Consider the following 13,764-nt stretch of genomic DNA (forward strand, 5'->3'; position numbering starts at 1 on the left):
CAGTGGAACAATGTTTAAATTTTAAAGGTAAAACTATAAGACGAGTTGAATTACAAAAAAATCTCCTAGCCAATTATAAAAAATTCAGAAATTCAATATTTCTTTCCTGTAAAATACTTTTCCCTCCTTAATGTCCTATGTTAATTCCTCCTTAATGTTTGTTGATAGAAAATACGTAATGTATGTCTTTAGCTCTAAGAAATTTTCATTAATACCTATGTAAAGTGAAATAAATATCCCCATTGATTTACACGCCGTGACCATTCTAGCACCAGTGCCATTTCAATGTCACGGCTCAGTAACATAAGGCTCTGTGTTGAAGTGGTGAGTGAGGGATGACAGCGATAAGTGTTTCAACTTCTCTCTCCCGCGACCGGTTTTCGGTTTTGTTATAAATCTTTATTTTATGAATATGCACTAAATTGTTATAATATAAATATTATTTAATAATATCTTGTAAGTGCTGTTTGTTTAGTGTTTGATTGTCTTATAAAATGTTGTTATTATTTAAACATTTGTAAGTTCCTTACAATCAGCCAATAGTTTTCAGAGTTTTAAGTTTGAATAAAATAGGGGTAAAGTTTGTTAAGAGCGAAGTGTTTCAATGATTTAGGCAAGGAACGGGTAGAAAAATACACAAACAACGTTAATACATGGTAGCAACAGGTATTCATTATTTGCAAAGAAATAGAGGTAATATGAACTCATATGTATATACAGGATGTTTAATTAAAAAACACAAATTCGGCTTGCCACGCTTTTTTGGAATACCCTGTATATTTCATAATATTATGTGTTCAAATCTTGGTATAAAATCCTACATCTTTTATGTAAAGCACTTTTTCAAAAATGTTATATGCAAGTAATTTTGTTTCAGTGAACGGTAAAGGCTATGTTTTACGTAAATCCAAATAAGATTTCATCTTGGTGAGGTATAGAGGATCTAAGAATCATGATTTTCCTGCTTTCTAATGTTGAAAGTGGTAAGTTAAACACAGCTGCCACACCCTTTGAATAACGTAGAATTGATAATAAAGATAGTATATACTATATATATAAGAATTTCATGGAATCTTTGAAGGGCAGATAAGTTTATCATTCTCCAGATAAACTTACTTGCATTTCAGAATTTGTCCTTCAGCTATAACTTCATAAACATATTTTCTATCATTAGGAGAAATAATCTATCTCCCAGATAGAGGAGAATGCACTGTTGGCAGGAAAGACTGTGACATTCTCATACTGGATGACAAGTCCATAAGCAGGCAACATGCAAAATTAAAAATTAGGGTAAGTTTATATGTGCAATAGTGCTATGTCACCAAGTTGAGGATAATGAATTAGGGTACAGAGGTGCCTGCCATTGGCGTCTGTTCAGTATCAAAACTTATTGCCTGTTATGCAAGGTTTCTTTCTGGAAATCTATCTCTTATTATGCTTTAATATAAAAAGTATTTGATTTTAGGGAGATCAAGTCACATTACAAGACTGTAACTCCAGATATCATACTCATCACAAAGGTATTGAGATAGCTCCTAATGTAGAAATCAGATTAAATCACATGGATCTGATTCAGTTTGGTTGCCAGAAAAGCAAATTTCAGTAAGTTCGTAAGTTAAAAAAGGGAACAGAATCATAGGTGTATAATCTACAGAACTTATATTGAGATTTCTAAAAACTCTTTAAAATAGCAATAAGTTAATTGTATGAGTTACATAAATATTATTTCTTTTTAGGTTTGAGTCATACACTATCATCGCCTCATCAAGCGCATTAAACATAGAGAAAAGGAACAAATTGAAAGAGGCTCTAAGCAAATGTGAAGGAAAATATGTAGATAAATGGTCCAATAAATGCACCCACTTAGTAGTGGAGAAACTGATCTTGACCATTAAAGTTTTACAAGCATTAGTGGATGAAAAACACATAGTTTCCCAAGATTATTTTTACGATTATGCAAAAAGCATCTCAGAGAAGGGAAGAATTCCAGATATTAATGAATATAACAAGCCACCAGTTGGAGAACAGTTGTTACGAGGGTTTCAGAATAAATTTGACACAAGGAGACGGACGTTGTTTCAGCATAAAGTTTTTGTGTTTTTAGACCCAGATTCAAAAAAACAAATAGAGGAACTTATTAAGAGTTGTGGTAGGAATCTTCATTTTTAATTATTTTTTGGATTCCTCTAGAAAATTATCATAGGGGGGACCTCCATTACATGGAAAGATGACCTAAAATCCATGTTTGACAACCAGATTGGAGAGGAACACATCTTTATAACCACCAACAATGAGGAAACAAACCCATCATTTGATGTTATTACCAAAAACTTAGCTAAACAAAACAAACGTTTAATCCCACTCAAGGAAATAGCTTTGGCTTTAGCCTTCTGTTCCTGCGAGAAAAACTGCAATCCCAATTTTAACAGAATGGCAGAAGTGTTTGGTTCAAATATTGTAAAGAGACCGACACTGCGTATGTTGGCTCCTGAAACACAATCGCAGGGCGAATTACCAAACCCTTCAGAGGTAAAGACTGAGAGAATAATTCCAGCTTCAATAGATCTGGATTTCATGGATGATAATATAGAGCTTTGTGGTGAAGCTGTCAGTAGAGTTAAAAGAGCTGGCGTTGAGATGAAATCTTCAAAAGCAAAGAAGAAAAAAATAGAAAAGGAAAGTAAGGAAGAAAGTTGCAAGGTGGGCAGTAAGCAGTCTTCACTTAAAACGTTTCTCAATACACAGAAGAATTTTAATAGTACTGCTGGCAGTACACCTAATGAGGTAAACTATATTTATGATTATTTATTGTTAAGTGTTATTTGAAAAATCAACCAATGAATCACTTTAAGGAAGTTTCACATCAAACGCAGAAACGAAAAGCCTCAGACAGTGATGACACATCCAAATCACTCAAATTAAATCCATTCGCGCTTGCTAGAACCACAGTAAACAAGAAAACAAAAATTGAAAGTACTGGAAATCCTTTCGAAGTGATTAGATTTTCGAAACACCAACTTCAAGAAACTGAAAATCCCATAAAAACCGAAACTGAGTCTGTTGAAAATCAACAAAACTCTCTCGGAGATATTATGAATATTAGCTCTTGTCCTCGAGTAAAAATTGAAGTTGATGAATCGGTAGCAATAAGGCAAACAGAAGTTAACGAATTCCCAAATAAAACGATTAGCTCGGCAGTGTCATCTCAATTTAAAAACAGTGTACTAACGGCCAGTTGGAAGTCAAAGAAGAGTCATATTAAAAATGATACTAATTTCACGATAAAAGAAGAAGATCCGGAATTGGCAGAAGTTTCAAAAATATTTAGGAATTGTGTCAAAGTAACCTTAATGCCTCACTACGAGCGACCTTCTATTTGTAATGTCTCCAATACATCTATTGATAGTGTTGGGAATGAAAAGAACTTTAAGAGATTTAAAAAAGTAAGAATTACTTGGCAGCTGATTAGTAAATAATATCTTAAATATACGCTAATTTCAAGGTGCTACCGTTACATCCCCAAATTACCATTGTGGATAGACATGAATTTACGAAGCATGGACCAGGGACGGCTGTAAATGCTGCAGAACTTGACTTCACTCTGAGTGAAAGTGAATCAGAAGAAAAACCTCAAATCGTGGTAAAAAGACAACGAAACAATAAGAGAATAATTTTTTAAGTTTTGGTTATATTTTTAAATTATAATTATGTAAAGGGTGCTTCAAGGGTATTTTGTTCCTCAATGAATTGTTGCTTTGAAGTCTGAAAAATTCCATTGATGTCCAATTATAGGATGTGCAAGTCAAAGCAGACCCGTTCGTTACATGTCATGTACATTTTATACAGGGCGTCAATGTGAAAACTTCCTCCATTTATTATTATCAAAACGTGATAGATTTTTTAAAAATCGTCGGAATACGTAGATTATATTATTGAGGGGGAACAATTTTTATATAGAATTCACTGTGCCTGTTTCAACCCTCTACCCCGCAGAGCCACCGTCTCAAATATCTTAAATGGTAAAGGGGATTAAATGATACATCATTTTAACGGACTTTTCATTTTCTAGATTTTAGTATCTCATTTGTTACGTTGGACTGTTGCGTTATCAAGTCAGACGTTTATGCGCATCCTAAAATCATTTTTCCTATTAGTGTTTTGATACCGTTGAAACTAAGATTTTTTTATTTAAACATGTCTCATGGTTAGGAAGTTGTAATAAATCAATTTACTAACCTATTGATTTATTGTTTGTCGAGACAACCATCAAAAGAAATGAAATCACTGAAGCAAATGTTTATGAATCTAATAATTATCCTCGGTTCTCGAAAATGAACATTTATGTAGAATATGATTTTTTGTGTTTATTTTTGTTTATTGTTATTGTTAAATTTTAATATTACCTTCTATGTAAAATATTCTTTACTTACTTGTGGTACTGGCCGATATTAATGCGTATTCAAATCTGTTAAAATTTATTGCAATGATTTGTGTGTTATTGTAATTAAATTTAAAAATAGTATACGCAATTCAGTGAAGAACCGAAATTATTTTTATTCATGGGGAGAAAGAAAAATGTGCAAGAACAGTGGAAGTTTATAATGCTAGAAATCCTAGTTCTAATGTGAGTCACAGAATCGTTTTGGACTTAACACGCTGTTGAGACCTGAAGCACAAAAAAAATTAAATATTAATTTTTGAAAAAAAAACTTTAAACCGGTTAGACTTTCGAATTAATTTCGACTGGAAGCAAAGGCGTACACAGTTGAAACCTGAAACACAGACAAATTGAAAAATCTTTGAAACAGCTCGAGTTGCATTTTATTCTTAGACCACGTTCAACTAAAATTCTAATTACATTGTTCTCATTGAGCTGGCAAAACTTAACTGTAAACCAAAAGAAACCGATCAGAACTCACCCCCGAGCACCAAAAACATGAGCCCAAATTACGTCAACAACATCCACTTTCACCCACTAAAGGCATGCCTTAAGAGTCTTTAGATCAAAAGAAAACCCGATTATTCCGATTATCAGCGCAGACCGCATTACGAACATCTTGTTCCTCACCGCGCTAACACTCGATTGAATCAACTACGAAGTGATATCGGTATTAAAACGTACAAAAAATGTATAACGTGCCTTTTGTAAAGGCCCAGCTGATCTGTCTTGAAAGTGATGCACGAATGAATAATGTAAAATGTTTTCAGATTAGTAAAATTGAGGAAAAGTTGCGAATTCAATAAAGTAGTTTCATTATTCGAACTTACCTTAAAGGAATAAAAAATACATTTCTTATTGCAAAGATAATATAATCGAACGAGAAGTCGGAGGTTTTTGAGAACAATACGAATTTAGAATTTCATACGTTGTGTTCATAATTGATATATATATATATATATATATATATATATATATATATATATATATACAATAAAGATAAAACCACTACTAACCTTAACATTTTGTCTCAATCCATTAAAACTTAACAACTTAGAGGGTTGAATGATATATGTGATCTAATAAATTAAATTTTCTTATGAAGAATAGCCGTAAGTATCGTGTCGCGAGCCTGCAGGGACAACATGTTCTCCGCCAAATTGTCCGGAATTCGTAATTTTTATTAATAACACGTTTGTGAATAATGTATTAGTTACTTTTAAAAAAATCTTGGAAATCGTTAAAATTGCCTTTGGACGGGCTAAAATTGAAAAATAATTTTGGCTCATCCAAAAGCAACTTTCTGGCGTATTTCGAATATTTTTTTTATCATGCTACCAATCGGCTGAATCATCTAAAAATCAATATCGGTACGAAAACGTACAAAAAAACTTTACAATCTGGTTTTTGCAAAGATATGAGTCATAGGACGATGACCTCCAAACATATATTAATAATTTACACCCTTTTTTGCGAGCGTACAGTGCATCGGTCTGTCCATGGACACAATACGCGAAAAGAAATAATATACAGCGTGTGTATGCTCGAGGAAGGACATACAAACAGTGACAAACACTAAGACTAGTCACTAACATAAAAATAAAATTAAGCAAGGTTAAATTAGGTACAATGATCAAACACCGACCACTTACCGCAAAGGAACCTTCTAGAATTATGATCTGTTTGGAATCCCGTCAACAAAAACTATCATTGCACGGTCATTGAGAAGCGAGATTTCAGTTATTATTTATTTTCGAAATAACACGCACTGCATTGTCCGGTCTCACGTTCGCCTATGGCTTTTTTCTTTTCAACAACCGAAGTTTTTATTTCAATTCAATTTGAACTTCTTGACTCAACGATCGTGCGACTTTGGACACCCGAACACAAATGAGATCATATTCCTGGAAATGGCAAATAAAATCGAATGTTGAAAGTGTGATTTTTACCCGTTTTCACCTGAGTAAAGTCACCAGTAAGATAATATGAAAATTTATCGAAACGACATTACATTGCTAACAAAAATTAATAGATAAAATTAAAGATAAGGATGTTTCTTTTCGAAGACCAAGGAAGTTTACTAGATTGATAAACTGTTGCTTTAGTGCTTAATGAACCTTTTCTTTTGATGGTAAATTGATTTATTACAACAATTTCCTAATCATAAGACATGTTTAAATAAAAAATCTTAATTTCAGCGCTATCAAAACACTAAAAGGAAAAGTGATTTTAGAATGATTAAAAACGTCTAATTGTATGACGCAACAGTCCAATGTATCAAATGAGGTACTAAAATGTAGAGAATGAGAATGAAAAACCCTTTAAAATGCTGTATCACTTGACCCCCTTAACCATTTAAAATATTTGAAAGGGTGGCTCTACGGGGTAAACAGTAGAAATTGGCGCAGCGAATTCGGCATAAAAATTGTTCTCCCTCGATAACAAAATCGTCATTTTCTGAAGATTAAAAAATCTATCCTGTTTCGAGATAATAGGAGTGGGAAGTTTTCAAATTGACACCTTTTCTACCTATGGTGATATTTCTGAATAAAATCAGTAAACCTTCTTTCTTCATTATTGCTCTTACTCCTCTGGAATACGCCCACTACACTAAAAATTAGTTTTGATAAATTTTGGACGGAAAATTGAACTCTCTACTAGAATTTGAGGTCAAAAAATTGCGAGTTTTTTGATTGAGTGATTGACGATTGTTGGAGGTGACCGTGTAACTGCTTTCTCAACCTAGTGGCCCCGATGCGTTACTCTGTGATTGTGTCTCATTACCTATTATCTATAAACCTAGCAGAGATTTTTTTATTTGAAATTTCCTGAGGCGAATTATATCAATAAATTTCATTTCCACAATGCGACCTAACGCCTACACACCTAACTTACGAGGGGACTATGTTCACCAATTTGTTTAAATATACAGCAATTTTTTAAGTCATTAGTTTAATCTATAGACCTACGAATTATTATCGAACACATTTTTTGATTTCCCTGGACACTCATCTGTACGGAAAAGCCCTAATATACGAATTTAATAAATATTTAATATCACAAGTAAACGTTGCAAAGTTCTAAAATTGTCTTCTTTTACTGTTAACATCCTTCACTATAATCGACCATTTTCCTTATTATTTATTATAGAATCATTTTTGACTTTCTGGTCCAGGGAATCCAAGAAGGACCTGGGATTGTAGCTTGGTTTCTCGCCTCCTAATTCTGCAGGAAGGACATCTCTGAAAAGCGAAAATTCTATATTTTCTTATATTTCCTCGGCAGACTAGCTTACTTGTGCACCAGCTCATGTAAAGTACTCAAGTTATTACCATGACTAAAAATCCTTTCCTTAATTTCTTCATGCAAGAACGGTTTGGTAACTGTGAGAGCTGCATCTACATACCACGGCTGGCCAATAAAATGAATCCCTTTAAATCTAGCTGGAAAGCAGTCCTAAAATTTCCCTTGTTAATTTGCCATAGCAAAAACAGTGAGGATTTTACCTGTAAACCCTCAATCATAAGCCTCAAGATGGACGGTTTCAATTGGGTTGTTTGTTTATAAGAGAATTCAGTCCAGTCGACTATAACTACGAATCCGTTAGCTTGGTTGTGCAGATCGTTGGTCAAATGTTCCAAGCAAACTAGCATCGCCCTGTATATTGATAAAATTGTGTAGCTGCAGTCCCAGTTGTTGGCTGTCAACAGCAATATGCAGCGGCCCTTTCGGTCTTTGTCCTTCAGGACTCCTGGTAACCCTAAAAGAAAATAATTCGATTTGGTGACGTGAAAAGGAAATTATTCAGTGGTGGATATTCTGGAAATCTGCGGAGGAGACGAGTCTCTGTAAAATGTTTCTAGAAACAGAAAAGCCAGAAATATTAGATTTTAATTTAAAAAATACATAACATACTCCATTACAAGAAAAACGAAATTCTGGATAGAACAGCATGAAGGAAACTAAAAGTCTGATTTTCCTGGTTAGTGGAAAAACATCAGGGCTTTCAAGCCTCCTCAAATTGAAACATATTTTATCAAATTTTGATATGGGACTGAATACTGCTCCATCGCTCACGGAAATTTATCACCGGTCACTTACCATTTTCTAAAGCTCTCCTCACATCCTCTGCATTCAAACTCAAATCCCTGAAAACGTCAGGATTCCTACTCCTATAAGAACAATAGTTCTTCAGCAGTTCGAAACTGTCCTCAAGCACAAACTTCCTGGCAAACAGGAATTTCTGCAAAGTCTTATCGTCCCAATCCACATCGTGGCACTCATCACTACTTTTCACTAAGTCTCTTAAGGCCCTTGCGGCAACGTCTCTGTCACTGGCTGTTAGATTTTTGTACAGGGTCTTGTTTAAGGACTGAGCAATCAAGTCGCTGGTTCGCCAACCGTAATCGATGTACTCTGCCATGGCGGGACTACGAGAACCAGAAATTTTCGGATTAGATGTGTTGATTATCTGTATTTAAATTAGCCGGGGCAGATAAGGTTTTCTATATAGCGAAGTGCAATATATCATGCGCTTTATTGCCCCAGTCAGTTGATCTGAACAATGAGACAACGTTAAAATTCTTTTGCGTAAATATTAGTCCTTAAAGGAGGAATGCATAAGCCAATATAATATAAGCAGAATATTTAACAGAGTTAAAAATATATCTGCTTGCCTTTTCTGATCTATAGCTCTGTTTTCTTTGAGCCTCAATAATCTTGAGTGGGGCGGTCATCAGGGTGTCAAGAAGATTTGAAAGGGATATTTTAAGGTTCGCTTTCCCGACTAAAATTGCATCCCTCCAATTCCACATAGTAAAAAAAGATGGCACGAAGGCTGTGTGTCGTTGTTTTTTGCAAATCGTCATATAACCGGGATTATTAGGAAAAACCTACGAAAAGCGCGCAATTGCGGTCTTTATTTACAGTTGTTTTACGACTGTGTTTGATTTGAGCGCTGTTTCCGAGAACTGTGAATTCCCGTTTCCGCCACGTTGGTCAGAATTTATCGCGCATTAAGGGTGACCGACCGCTTTTGCTTATTGAAAATGAGAAAATTGAGGAAAACATTATAGTAAAACGAAATGATATGATCGGTCAGTGTGGCACCACAAACAAGACTGGGACGATAAGGGAGAACCCCTGGAAAAATGATCACCCACTCTAGTTTCGCCATGATTTGAAGAACCTCATTGCACACTCCGTAACACTATTTGGGGCAATATGAGCAAATCAAATGAAAATGTGTTTTTCTGATCATCCCCGAAGTGATAGTCGTAAAACCTGGGACGCCTTGTATACGTTAAATCACACACCACGTTAGTCACTGCGCAATAACGCATGTTGCTATTTAATACCATAAATTAACGTCTGGCATACCTACACATGTGATTCTAACGCGATAATTTATATGACATGATAATATGGCTTTAGCACTAAGATTATCATGCGCTAATATTGGGATATGATCGTGTTTCCCTTAAATTTAATGATTTTTTAATGATCCCAAACGCATCCAAATCAAAATGATTTTTTTAATTATGCATTTCAAACTCATGACATTTTCCCTTTTGAACGGTCTGATCAAAACTTTCACGATTTTAGCAAAAAAGTGCAGACTCACGCATTTCGCGAATATCGAGAACTAACCTGCTGAAAATATATCCTAGTAGGTGCGGGCTCGGGTGGTACCTATTCGGCAGCAGAATACCTTTACAATCTCCTAACTGTTGTTCAAATTACCAGCTTTTTTATCGCCCTCGCGAGTAAGCGAAAATACGACTAAAACCGGGATAATTGTCAATAACTAACTAATTGGGCAATGTTGTTATTTTTCGATAAGGCTCGATAACGTCGCTTATCGGGAATCGATAAATTTTGCATAATTCTCTGTTACCTTCAAACCGTCCAGAAATCAAGCGATTATAGTTAGCTTTCGGTAGTGATCCTACCTATGCCATATAATCAACGTTTTATGTGCGCAGCAGCATATATAATATAAAGCGATTTTTATGACGTATGTGTGGTTGCTATGGAAACTATATCAGAACGCTTGACAAATTCATAACATTCTTGGCGCCTACAAGCAGTACCGGCCTTATGGGGGGGTGAGGCTAGGCGGCGGCGCAGAGCGACGGACTTTCCTAGTCGGCGGTGTTTCTTGGGGATAGGGGGCGGTGATTAAAAATTTCGCCCAAGGCGCCAGACTTGCTAAGACCGGCCCTGCCTTCAAATGTCAATTAGTGGGTGTTAAATAGAATGCAACAACCGTACGAAATTACGTATCGTTTTTATGGCGCTGAAACCGTTGTTAATTTAAGAGTTAAGGTGGTAGCTATAAAAGCTTTAAAATAATTTACGATTAAGGCAGTGTTATAAACTTCGCTTTGTGTACCCAGTTCAAGTTGCTACAAATCGAGATGGTAATACTTTTGCAAAACGAACAGTTGCAAAACTGTTACCTGCGCGGAAAAAATTCCCGCCGCTGACCTTTCCAAAAAGTCACCGGTAGCGTTGCACAACTATTTCCGCATTTAGCTATATTTGAAGTGTCACGCAACAGGAATCTCAACAGCTGCACAACTGTTGGCTCTACCGAATCCAGCCGGTAATATCAGCATTTTCAAAAAACACCAGGATGCCTGTTGGGTCACATGGAATGCAAAATCAAACTTCTTCTTCGCGCATTTCTTGTTTTATATAACCGTCTATCTTCTTTTAGCGGTCCGAAAAATTAACAGGTAGTTCTGAACCTCGATTAATGATAATCCTTACTGCTCCAGACACATACATACGTACCGAACCCTCTGTTTATAATATTTTCAAGTGACCAAGCCTATATTATTGTTTATTGATTTATCAACCTCGGGAAAGTGATACTCTGTAAATTTTGCCTTATTAAGAAATGCTTTATCCAACAATGCCAATATGCATGTCGGCGCCATCATAAATTAAGCGAATACCCCTAAGTAGACAGGTACACACAGGTAGACAAACTCTTTGTATTGGTAGGACCCTATGTAATCGATCGGGGTTTTGGTTTTCTCGCTATTCTGTCGACCAAAAACATTCATTATCATTCTTTATGGTATGAATTCCAGGAACTCCGGGAATAAGGGACACACTTGTTTTTAACATGCAAGGGGGGCAAAACGGGGCCAGCGGACCAAAAAAAATGAAAGTTCAAGAAGGGAAGACAGTAATTATCGAGAGTTGAGATTGAGAGGTCTGGCCCCGGATTGTCATGTCTCTCATCCTTTGATTCGATTAACACACGGTCTACCTTTTGTGAAAGAGATCATTGGCATAAGACAATTACCACCATATACGGTAGTCAGTAAATATTCGTGTAAATATAAATTAGTGTAATCTTAGTGACTTTCGTTCTTAGTAATAAGTTAGTGGTATTAAGTGACTTTTTCTAGTGTTTAATTTGCGACTCATGGCTTCTGAAAGCAACTCGCCTTCGGGTCCTCCGACTGCATATGCCCTGCAACGATTTTTTCATGGAAATTGGGGAAATGCTCTCTTATGCACACTAGGCCATTGGTGGTACGATCTTGGTCGGTCTGAGAGTGCCAGACTCACGATCAGAATGGCGTTGCTGACTATACACTAAAATGCCTTTCGTCTCTTCACCCGGTGATTCCCCCACCGGGACCGGCAGATTAGCATTAGTTAAGGGAGGTGCAATGCGACCTGAACTAACCCGAACCCCTTCTATCTGTTCTCTTTCTCTGCTTTGATCCAAAACTGTCGAATTGAGCAAACCTAGCTCAATTAAAGTCTTCCTCCAACAGCAACAATTAATTTTAATTAAAATTGTTAATTGGCCATCCATTCCCGTTAAAATCGCTCGCGATAAAAAAGTTATTATAATCTGAATTTCTCTTTCGCAGAAAAGAAAAATTAAACGTAATAGAAAGAAAGCAAAAATGTGCCTGAATATGACCTGAATTGTTATATCAGTTTTAAAGTTCTGCCAATATCTTCAATAGCAGAATATGCGCGCCTTTTTGTAAATAAATAAGTACGTACAAGAGGTACCGGCCTTATGGGGAGGTGAGGTTGGGCAACGGCCCAGGGCGGCGGACTTTTCTGGTGGGCTTGGGATGGGGGGATGGTGATTAAAAATTCCATCCAGGGTGTCAGACTTGCTAAGACCTGCCCTGCATACAAGAATGTAAATATAGTGTGCTCATTTCTTATCACTAGTCTTTGCTTGGGATTAACTGGCCTTAATCGCTATTGAAAAGTGTAAAACAAAAACCTCCTTCAAAGTGGATATGCGCTATGGGATATTTAGTGTCACCATTTCCGTATTTAATAGTTTGCCAGTGTTCGTTCTCGCCTATTTCGATGGGTTGTGCAAAAAATGCCCGACAAAATTGCTTTTAAAACACCACAAAAAATATATTAAAAATAATTTAAATCAATTTTCCCCATGCGATTAACTTATGGCGACACAAAATTCAAATTGTAACATAAATCCGTGATCTGGCCAAGTGCGCTCAAGGTAACATCGGTGATTATCAATTAAATTGTGCCATGGCACAAACTCAAATTATTCTTCGTTTATGTAATGACCAGTTCTTCAACAGTGCTGTACTTACATGAAGATTTAAAGCCACGCACTCACACCCAGAAAACTACCATTGACGGGAAAATTATCAACATTCGAAGTTATTGTCAGCTCATTCAGGTGTCGGACATTCGCTAAACAGTACTTAGCCGTGGATGACTCAGGAAGTTAATAAGTTTCGTTAAGTCAATCGTGGTGGGTACCACCATTATACGAAACAAAGTACAGTCAGGTATGCAAGTGTTAACTGTGAGCACGTTTTTAACACAGAGTAAGCGCAACTGCCCTTTAAAACCACCAAATCCTGCCTGGCGAATGAGAATTATGTACTATATGACTGAAGGAAGAATTTGCAATACATTTGATAAGAGACATATTTACTTACAGTAATTGTGGTACTACAGCTTTTCTCACAGACTATACAACCACAGTTTAAATTTAAACCCAGGTGGGGGTACCCACCATCGTGGTATCGGAGCAGCACGGCCAACCATGAGTAAAGCCGGTCAGGCGCACGTCGAAGATTGAGTCATCGGACCGTGTTTTTAATTTTGTTACGTCCAAGTTGGACGCAAATTGGGTCTGAAAATGGTAATGGTACTACCGTTTTGATACCGTATATGTTGGTGAGGCGAGGAAGGCTGGTCTAGGTTGTCAGACTGCTTCCTCATGCAAGTGCAGATGTCTGATTGTCTGAAATGGGGCTTTTGCCGCGAAGGATTTGGTTCATTGGAAAACTTCGATC

The 13,764-nt window shown here is 36.2% G+C and overlaps 2 protein-coding genes across 3 annotated transcripts; one reads left to right on the plus strand and one right to left on the minus strand.

The window, feature by feature from the left end:
* The first annotated feature begins 877 nt into the window (after window positions 1-877).
* nbs (nibrin) lies at window positions 878-5,063 on the plus strand. The gene is made up of 7 exons (XM_066391321.1): window positions 878-983; window positions 1,175-1,290; window positions 1,466-1,602; window positions 1,737-2,149; window positions 2,204-2,784; window positions 2,853-3,443; window positions 3,503-5,063. The coding sequence occupies exons 1-7, from the start codon at window positions 953-955 to the stop codon at window positions 3,677-3,679; spliced, it is 2,046 nt and encodes a 681-aa protein (XP_066247418.1). The 5' UTR covers window positions 878-952; the 3' UTR covers window positions 3,680-5,063.
* Window positions 5,064-7,135: 2,072 nt separating this feature from the next.
* LOC136410877 (clavesin-1-like) lies at window positions 7,136-13,397 on the minus strand. Of its 2 annotated transcripts, none has more exons than XM_066393239.1 (5): window positions 13,051-13,397; window positions 8,540-8,868; window positions 7,945-8,198; window positions 7,734-7,894; window positions 7,136-7,680 (listed from the first exon to the last, which is right to left on the minus strand). In XM_066393239.1, the coding sequence occupies exons 2-5, from the start codon at window positions 8,859-8,861 to the stop codon at window positions 7,554-7,556; spliced, it is 864 nt and encodes a 287-aa protein (XP_066249336.1). In that variant the 5' UTR covers window positions 8,862-8,868; window positions 13,051-13,397; the 3' UTR covers window positions 7,136-7,553. The 2 variants fall into 2 exon arrangements, with proteins under 2 accessions (XP_066249336.1, XP_066249344.1); XM_066393247.1 differs by lacking the exon at window positions 13,051-13,397 and adding an exon at window positions 10,088-10,199.
* Window positions 13,398-13,764: the final 367 nt, after the last annotated feature.

The sequence above is a fragment of the Euwallacea similis genome, chromosome 1 (assembly GCF_039881205.1).
Source record: "Euwallacea similis isolate ESF13 chromosome 1, ESF131.1, whole genome shotgun sequence".
Taxonomy (NCBI): domain Eukaryota; kingdom Metazoa; phylum Arthropoda; class Insecta; order Coleoptera; family Curculionidae; genus Euwallacea; species Euwallacea similis.

Excerpts from the sequence above, each read along its gene's own strand:
- nbs (XM_066391321.1), top strand. The coding sequence starts at position 953 with ATGATTTTCCTGCTTTCTAATGTTGAAAGTG. Across the intron at positions 1,291-1,465 it reads ATGCAAAATTAAAAATTAGG|GGAGATCAAGTCACATTACA; the intron begins GTAAGTTTATAT and ends ATTTGATTTTAG. Across the intron at positions 1,603-1,736 it reads TGCCAGAAAAGCAAATTTCA|GTTTGAGTCATACACTATCA; the intron begins GTAAGTTCGTAA and ends ATTTCTTTTTAG.
- LOC136410877 (XM_066393239.1), bottom strand. The coding sequence starts at position 8,861 with ATGGCAGAGTACATCGATTACGGTTGGCGAACCAGCGACTTGATTGCT. Across the intron at positions 8,199-8,539 it reads GAGGAGAGCTTTAGAAAATG|GGTTACCAGGAGTCCTGAAG; the intron begins GTAAGTGACCGG and ends ATTTTCTTTTAG. Across the intron at positions 7,681-7,733 it reads TTACATGAGCTGGTGCACAA|AGATGTCCTTCCTGCAGAAT; the intron begins GTAAGCTAGTCT and ends TTCGCTTTTCAG.